General features: G+C 34.9%; 1 protein-coding gene across 1 annotated transcript; it reads right to left on the bottom strand.

Annotated features, from left to right (window-relative positions):
* Positions 1-1,801: 1,801 nt before the first annotated feature.
* On the bottom strand, positions 1,802-4,604 carry LOC149563024 (uncharacterized). Its single transcript, XM_089828051.1, has 3 exons — positions 4,472-4,604; positions 4,179-4,381; positions 1,802-1,816 (listed from the first exon to the last, which is right to left on the bottom strand). The coding sequence occupies exons 1-3, from the start codon at positions 4,602-4,604 to the stop codon at positions 1,802-1,804; spliced, it is 351 nt and encodes a 116-aa protein (XP_089684177.1).
* Positions 4,605-9,456: the final 4,852 nt, after the last annotated feature.

The following is a 9,456-nucleotide window of genomic DNA, read 5'->3' as shown; positions in this document are numbered from 1 at the left end:
AGAGCTGAGCTTGTGTGTCCCGTGCTTTTCTAGTCTTGGCTTTGTTGCCTTTGATGTGTCAGGCAATCTATGAAAAGTTTGAAATATGTTAGATAGTATAAATATGGAGGTTAATTAGTACATAATTAGATTCTCAACAGTATCACATACCTTGATGTACTCTCCACTGGTGTAATATTATTTTTCTTGTCAACTTTATACTTTCCATCCAAAATCAGAGCCTACCACTCAGCCTCAGGAACATAGGGCGGACGCTCGTACCTGGGGTTATACCGTAAATTTTTTCTGTACTGGTCCCTAATATACTTCAAACATAGACCAGCTTTTTCAAGGAGCTTGTTTCTCTCGAATGCACGAGGTCCAAAGAGTTGGGTCATGCTCTCTATAAGATCATCCTTCAATGGTTTGCGTTGCTGTTGCTGATTCCACCTTTTAAGTTAAAAAAAAACATGTTAGACTCATAAATGAAGTGAAGCTACCTTTAATATAGTTCAAGAAATGGACGAAAAGGAAAACTATTATAGAAATGATATGAAATCAAAATAGTGGTTTGGGGTTTTAGTTAGGATATGATGTTCCACCAGGTATGCATGGTGGGCCCAAATATTCGCAAACACTCATCACCAAGTTTTCTCCAAAAAAGATCATTCCCTACAAAACAATCATGGGATCATTAGTCGATGAAGAGTGATCAAAAACTAAATTACTATTATATCACTATAGAACAATAATAACTCTAAAGTACCTGGAACTTTGGCTACTTTTAATGGAATGCCTTCATCGTCGTTGACGATCAATGTGACATCCTTCACCGTTCCCGTACTAGGAACATAGGAACATCCAGGAAATGATGTTGCAGGTCCTATTGCAAAAAGTTTCATAAGTCTTTGTCATGATCGAAGTATAAAAGAACAAATGATAATTGATGTTATAAAGTTGTAAAAAAGAAACTGTTTGTTGCTGTCATAAGAGAGAAAAAGAGGGATTTGTGTACTAGCAGATGGTGCAACAGTCGATGCATGTAAGCTGCGTGTTACTGACTCAGCAGTCGGAAAGAGATTTGTGGTTGTCCTGGATGGAGGCGGTGTCATCGTAGGATTCAATTGATGTGAAGCTGAAGAATAAAATTGTTAGAGCATGCATAAATATAGAACGCGTGGACTAGCATGGACAAGATTGTTAGAGCATTAAAAAAAATGATTGTTCGAGCATGTATTGTCAATGATTATGATCATTCCTATATATATTTAGTGGAAAATAGAAGTGGCGAATGGAACATGCGATCTACCTGAACCACCTGCAGCACCCTCATCATGAGAACGGGGCTCGAAATCAAGCAAAAAACTCTATAAAGACAATGCATCCATATTTTAATTAATGCCATAAAAGAGCATAACATAAAAACCATTATTGAACTCTTGTTATAATTAAAAATTTCATTAATACTTACTTTTAAGGACTCAGAGGTGTGCAACAATTCAGATGCCCTATCTTTTATTTGTTGAGTCATAGGCTTTATGGTTGCCAAACGTAGAATTTCTTTGCTAATTTTCTTTAAATTAATTTTAATCGAATCGATCGGGTCATCAGTCTCTGCTAAATCGATATAGAAAGGGTCCTCCTCAGGGGGGGCCTGCTGAGGGACTGCAAGTTCCTTTCCCTCCCTCCGACCACTAGCCCTCTGTGACAACAATAGTATTAGTATTATCAAAATTACTCCAAAACAATAAAGAAAACAACATTAAAAAAATAACATTTTGCTTCTATCTAGTTTGCACAATTACAAATGAGTTTTACCTGCTCATGTGTAGATGAGCTGGGAGCATCATCAGCATCCCCTCCGGGTGGTTGCTCCATATTGTGCCCCTGTGTCAAAGATGAAGTATAAAAATGTTAGCCAAAAATTTATTGACTAAATGGTATGTTGGAGTCATTGTTTAGAAGTTGGTTTAATAGTATGTACCACCCCCATGATAGTAGCCTCGTTTATATCTATGCGGTTCAAATTGTAATCAATAAGAAGCTCTTCCCCTGCACGTATTAATTTTATCGCACAGATGAATACATGATTTCCCTCGCGCGTCTCAAATATGCAATTGGGTTGCTTTATAGTTGACCCAGGTCGTGTACTATTTATAAAACCCGCAATATTCCCGGTTGCTTTTGGCCTTCCATCAATGTATATAGCCACACTTTTACTTTGATTATTGTCTTGCTGTTGTATATAATTTTCCGAGAGGGCATACCTACGCATACTTTTTTTATATTTAAAATATGCATCCAACTTTTGTAATCGTAACATGGTCCAACATACTCCATCAATTCAGAAACTTTGTTGTAAGACACCTTTATGCCATCCATAGAAAATAGACCCAAACCATGTAGTGATGATGGTGCTATGCGATATATCCTCTCGTTAACACAAAAATCAGTGTTCCTTGGGTACCCAATGTTTTTGTAGATATTGGTACCTCAAGGGCACCTTGATGTCGCCTTCCGTCTCATCATCATAAGAACATGACCCCCCTTGAGCAAGGAAAAATTTCATGTGTTTATTGAATTTCCTTCTAGTCCTTTGACCTCTAGTTAATCTCCCTGTTCTAGATAAACTGCATGTCTCACTTTCCTCTTCTATTCCTATATTTCCCTCACTTGAGGAAGACACTTCTGACAAATACCTATTCGCTGGTACCTGCAAATGGGAGAGATCTTAGAAGACATCAATCTTACTATTGATAAGTGTATTAAATAGACTGTCTATAAGGAGTATTGACTTATACCTGTCGATCCATGAGACTGTGCGGGATGCTCCTGAAAGGGGTTCAATTTCCTGCAAATGTAATTCAATTATTGTGAGCATAATCACATCATAATCATAATCACATCCATCATTAGCATCACATAAAAATTAAAAACATTAAAAGGTACACAATAAAACACTTAAATCAGGCTCACATTATAAGCCTACTAGGGAAGTAGGCCTAGTGAAGGGCTAAAACTGGGTTTTTGTATCAGCTGATGAGTTGAGGGCTTAGTCACCTTGGGGACATGCTATTTGAAGTTGTTTGATGTGTGTGGAGGTGGAGGAAACACTTAGACTAAAGCCACTTGCATAACATTTTGAAATTCAGTTAGATATTTTATATTAATTAAGATAACTGTAATTTCTTCCAAAACCCATTATAATAATTTTACAATGGATTAGCAGTATTCTATTTGTAGTTGAAACTTGTAGCTTTTAAATAGATAATGAATAAACTATGTAACCATATATATAAGACAAATATATTTCTAGCAAGAAATGAATATTAAATAGATTAAGGATTGATGGCATACCTCTAAATTCCATCATCATCATCCTCGTCGTCGTCGTCATCATCATCATCATCCTCGTCATCATCCTCGTCGTCGTCATCATCATCCTCCTCACCATCATCATCGTCGTTGTCATCATCGTCGTCATCATCAACATCATCATCAACATCAACATCATCTTCATCATCATCATCAGTAGCAGCATCATCGTCATCATCTTCTTCTTCTTCTTCATGAAAATTTGTGTCAGGAACATCATCCAATAACTGTCGATCATGATCACCATCTACATCATCTTCTACTTCTTCGGTATCTTCTTCTTCCATCGCATTATACTTTATTGGCCTTCCTCTCGGTTCATGTCTAACAACAAATGACCAACCCGGTTTATGTGGAACCTCTGAGTAAAATACCTACTCACATTGGCTTGGAAGAACATAAGGCTCATCCCCAACTGGCTCAAACGACCTTGTATTAACCATTGTAAATCCATTATCATGTTCAATAATAGTTCTATCAAGATCATTTGGATTAATTCATAGCCTGTACCATTTGACAACGAAGAGTACTAATTTGAAGGAACTAAAGTCACACTCAATTATCTCATCCAAAATGCCATAGTATCAATTTTCAAACTCTTGAGGATGTAAGTCATTTCTAGATGAAATATTAGTCACTTGAAAGACTGCAGTTATTCCTGAATCACAAGTTTTCTTCGTGTCATCCAACACTTTGACGCGAAATTTCTGACCATTACAGAACATAGCCTTGTGGTGTTTAACCTGCAATAATATGTGAAACATATCAAAATTATTGTATCGTGAGTTGATAAACATACGGGTGATTAATAAATTTGTACGTACCTGGAAATCTCTTGAACCATGTGCTAAATCTATTTCCCTTTGCGTAACATTGGAATCTCCATTACAATGAGCTTCTTTAACCAATGAAGATACACCTTCCCATGTTAATGTGCGACCAGAATGTTGACATCGTTCAATCCATACCGTCATCCAATCAAGATTGTTTGCAATATACAAATGTAGTGCATCCCACTCTCGAGCACCTATACAAAAAAAAAAATAGACAACTTACAACCGATTTATTTTGAAGATTAAGAAATAATTTATTACAATAACATCTTATAATTTATTACCTCTCACTTTCCTCAATGTACCTTTCCCCATCAAGTACTCCCCTTCTAATTTTTTAAAAGGCTCGAGATCCCAAATGCGATCTACATGGATATTTGATGCAAATTTAGGAAGATATTCAGTAATGTAAACCATAGTCTGGTATACCATATATCCCTCTACCATAGAACCCTCAGGATGTGCTCTTTGTCGAACCAAAGCCTTCAAAGATTTCAAATGCCTCTCAACCATCCACATTGACCTAGTGTGTATAGGTCCACACAATTCAATCTCCTCAACTAGGTGTATGAGGTAGTGTTCATGTGCATTGAAAAAAGTTGGAGGTAGACACTTTTGCATTTCACACAGTAAATGAGGAATTCTTCTCTTCCAATAGTTTATATCTTCTTTATGGATTTCTTTAGATGACAACCACCTACATTAAGAGATTCAAGTCACAAAAAATATATAGATATGAGACTTTACAAAATAATATACAATAGATTTTATAGGAAGAAAAACAAATCACGAATATAATAAATATATACAACAAATTGAAGAGATATTACTACTTACCTCATATATTTTCCAAGATCGTATATCACTTGTTTGATGTTATTGTTGAAGTGCTCTGGGAGAGATAGAGGAAGCACGTACTGCAATAATTATAAACCAATCATTTTATTGTTTTCTAACATAACATAACGAACAATTCACATAGTTTATGAATATATTGTAAATATAGAAGAACATAACTTAACTTGACGAAAGTATGCCAATTATGCGTTTTGAGCCTTGGCCCAAATTCACTTTTTTTTGATATGAGATTGTTTATGTTTGCAGCAAATCCTATGGGAAATCGAATTTTTCGTATGACTTCTTTTATGGCATCACTTTGCTGCTCCGTTAATAACCATGGAAGGGCACTTATATTAATCTGATCTCTGTTGCTATTTGAGTGAATGAAATTTTTCAATGCAATATGATTGGATTCATGTATGTCATTATAAATTTTGACAATTTTTTCTTTGTCACGCCTTCCATCCAATATTTTCCACAATGTCTCTGTTATATTCTTTCCAATATGCATAGTATCAAACAAATGCACAATTTGTAAGTGCTCGTAGTAGGGCAACCTACTAAATTTTCTAGGATAGCTTTTTAGTCCCTTTGGAAGGTTGTCAGTATTGCCTTGACGACCTTCACGATCATCAATTACACAATTAGTCAACAAAAATCACAATAGAAATATATAAATTACAAACATAAACCATTAGGTGGAACGACATTACCTCGACGATTAATTCTATTATATTCCAACTTCCATAGGCGAGGTGTCATTCTTCGTGGCTTTGATGTAGTCTCTTCTTTCCCATTGAAAAGATGTTTTTTCGTACTTCAATACTTATGATTCCTGTGGAAGAAGTGTCTACACTCATCAAACACCTACTTTCCTAAACTTTTTGAATGACAAGATTTCATCTTTGGACCACAAACTGGACATGCAAATTTTCCCTTTGTTTGAAGACCTACAAGATAATGATGTAATTGGATTATTAAATATGTTGATTTTTATAATTAGAATTATTGTACACAACTTGAATTCACTATAACATACCACAAAAATGTGTTAGCCCTGGGGCACCATGTATTGTCCATGCAAGTATTGCATGGAATTGAAATTGTCTTTGTCATATTGGTCTAGACACGTCATACATAGTGACACCGTTCCATAACTCCACCAACTCGTCGATAAGAGGCTCAATATATACATTCATATCTTTTACTTGATATTTACCTACTTGAATGAATAGTAACATTACATAGTTATTGTGACCGTTTTACTGCAAGATTTGTAAGTACGTGTAAATTAATAACTATCAAATGATAAGATACCTAGAACAATCATTGCCAACACGGAGGAATGTTATTGTTGATAACAAAAACAGGCCACACCGAGTAAACAGATCTCATCTCTCCAAATGGATTGACACCGTCTGCTGCCAATGAAAGCCTGAGATTACGAGGTTCTTCTTTGAAGTGTTGCCACTTTTCCTCTATGTGCATAAATGTTGAACCATCCACAGGGATTCGAATAATGTCATCTTGACTTCTATTGCGTGCATGATAATCCATAAATTGAGCTAAGCTACTACACCTAAATAATTGTCGCATCCGTGGAATAATGGGGATGTAACGAAGAACCTTTTGAGGCACCTTTTTTTTTAGTCGATCTGTTCGATATCTATTCGTATGACATATAGGGCATTGTGTTGCAAATTCATGTTCTTTATAATATATAATATGATCATTGGGACAAGCATGTATTGCTTCATACTCCATTCCAATATCTTTCATAGCAGCAGTTAATTCTTAATATGAGCAAGGTAGAATATTTGATGATGGTAACAGAAACTCGCCTATCAATCTACAACAAAAAATATAATTTGTTAATATAAACAATATTAGTGGTACATTATTCACCCTTTGTTAACTATAAAGACATATATGACATACCTTAACATACGTGACATTGTTATGTTGGATAAACCATTCATAACCTTCAAGTTCAACAACAACAATATAGCAGAGAGAAGAGTTGTTTGGGAGTCTTTGTATAGGGGCTCGTATGCCTTCTGAAGTAGAGGTACATCGAGGCTATCATCATCATCATGATCAGATACGCTTGGACTAGATGTGTCATGGATCAATGTATTTATACCATCCTCTTCAATTGTGTTTTCTGGCACATGATCGTCATCTTCCATGGGATCATTATCTTCACCTTCGATATTTGCACCTCCATGTTCCTCCACTTCGAAAACCATATTCTTCGGATTGTTGTGGTTCATATCATGTACTTCCTTGGGAAGATCAACCTATATAAAATTGATTAACATAAATAAACCATGATCATCAACTCATCATCAAGTGATTTCATATGTATATAAATTGTTAAAATGATATAATGAACGACTTACCAGTGGATGATAGTCATGCCCCCCTTCAATGTGACCATTCTCCCTACAATGTCTCTTAACTGTTTTTATTAGCAGTCTTCTATGGTTTAAGCCCTTACAAATATTGCAAGGACAATAACATTTTCCATCACCTTTTCTTTTCAAGTTAGACCACAATCTAGCGATTGTCTCCCTGTTTTGTTCTTCACTTATATTATCTGACATGATCGTTCTTTGCAGGAAGCAAAAATCGAGCTATGAAAACTTCGATCTACTGCAACTTTCAAAAACTAAGCAAAACTATCGAAAGTACACAAATCTTCTTAGACCTAACTAAATACTTTAATATTTTAAAAATACTTTCTTTGACTTTATTCCTAAGATTATTTGTAAAACTTTGACCAATGGCCTGAAGGTCTTATTTCAAGAGACCTTACAACATTAAGCCACTAAAAGCAATTTCAAAACATATAAGCTAAAAGTCTAGTTAAAATATACATTAGAATTTTAAAAAAAACAATTTTCATACCCGAGCACGCGGCTATAACTCGTGCAATAGCCTTCTTGCTTAGCTATAGAAGCTCTCCAGCAATCAAATTATACAAGCTACAAGGCCTAACAACAATTTCAAAACATATAAGCTACAAGTCTAGTTAAAATATACATTAGATTAAAAAATATACAATTTTCATACCCGAATGCGCGGCTATAACTCGTGCAACGACCTTCTTGCTTAGTTGTAGAAGCTCTCCAGCAATCAAATCATACAAGCTACAAGGCCTAACAAAAATTTCAAAACATATAAGCTACAAGGCAAGACATATTACATGACATGGCAAAAGGAACAAAATTTACAAGCTTTAGTAAGAAATATTAAATGACAACATAGTGCTAGAGAGATCACAATTATATGAGTCAAACATAGTCATGAAAAAGCACATAAATTAGTTATTATATGAAATTAAAAGATATAAAGTTAGATAGGGACATCCATAGGGCATATTGAAGAAATGATATGGTCATATAGATTTCATATGGGATTTTGAAGATGATAGTGTTCTAAGGCAAAGAATCCATTCATATAACCATAATGACATTAAATGTTTAAGCATGGACAATCATCAAATACCAAAATAGAGCAGCAATAAATCATTAGCAATAGTATTTACTTGAAAGCTTCTAAAACCTTTTCAAAAAATCCATTTTGTTCTTTTAACTCTTAAATCATTTGCTTTCATTTCTGTCATGATACAATAGCAAGCAATGTTATTCAAAATTAGATTCAACAAACCTTAGCAGTGTAAATAGCCATCTCCTCTAAACTAGACTCCAGACACGAGGGTGCATTCACATACTCTTCCCCTAAAAGTATCCTGAAGAACAAAAGCCACTATTCTTGAGTTTGTGAATTGCACCTCGAGATGAATGAAGCTTAAAAGGAATGAAAATTGTTTTCATACATTTAAATCAGGATGTAATATTTATTCATAAGTATATACCTTGCAAGCACTTATAATTGTTGTTATATGTGTTGCAGGAAAAGAAGAAGTTTCAAGATAAGTTTACATTGTTGTTATATGTGTTGCAGGCAAAGAAGAACTTTACATTGCTTTAACTTGCCATTGATGAGTATCATCTAACACTTTTAGCATAATTTTTTGAAAAGGATGGAGACATGGTTCATGTAGCTGAGGAAGGCATTCTACATCGATTTGAGGTGATGGTAGGTTGATAGGAGTCAAGATGCTGAAAAGTTGTAAAGTTATCATTTTAACTTCAACATTTGGGAAAGATTTTACAAAATCTCCAAAGGTGGTTATGGGTCAGTTCCAATAGTTGGAACATGGCATATGGAGATATATAAGGTCATCCAAGGCCTGGTGTATGTATTGGTTGAGGTTTTTCTCAAACCTTAATAGCAAGCAATAACATTTACACTGCAATTTTGTCACAATTTGGCTTGCAACTCAAGAAACTACCTTAATATGAATTGAAATTCACAATTTCTTGTTATTCTTAGTTAGTTTGCTTTGATTCCTTGCTCTATA

The sequence above is a fragment of the Cupressus sempervirens genome, chromosome 4, assembly GCF_028749045.1.
Source record: "Cupressus sempervirens isolate cs-2001-9-10 chromosome 4, ASM2874904v1, whole genome shotgun sequence".
NCBI classification, from domain to species: domain Eukaryota; kingdom Viridiplantae; phylum Streptophyta; class Pinopsida; order Cupressales; family Cupressaceae; genus Cupressus; species Cupressus sempervirens.
Note: the sequence above shows the minus strand (reverse complement) of the source record. Positions and strands in the feature narration are given on the sequence as shown.

Coding starts and splice junctions, on each gene's coding strand:
- LOC149563024 (XM_089828051.1), bottom strand. CDS start 4,604: ATGGTTTACATTACTGAATATCTTCCTAAATTTGCATCAAATATCCAT. Junction 4,382..4,471: donor TACATTGAGGAAAGTGAGAG/GTAATAAATTAT, acceptor TTTTTTGTATAG/GTGCTCGAGAGTGGGATGCA.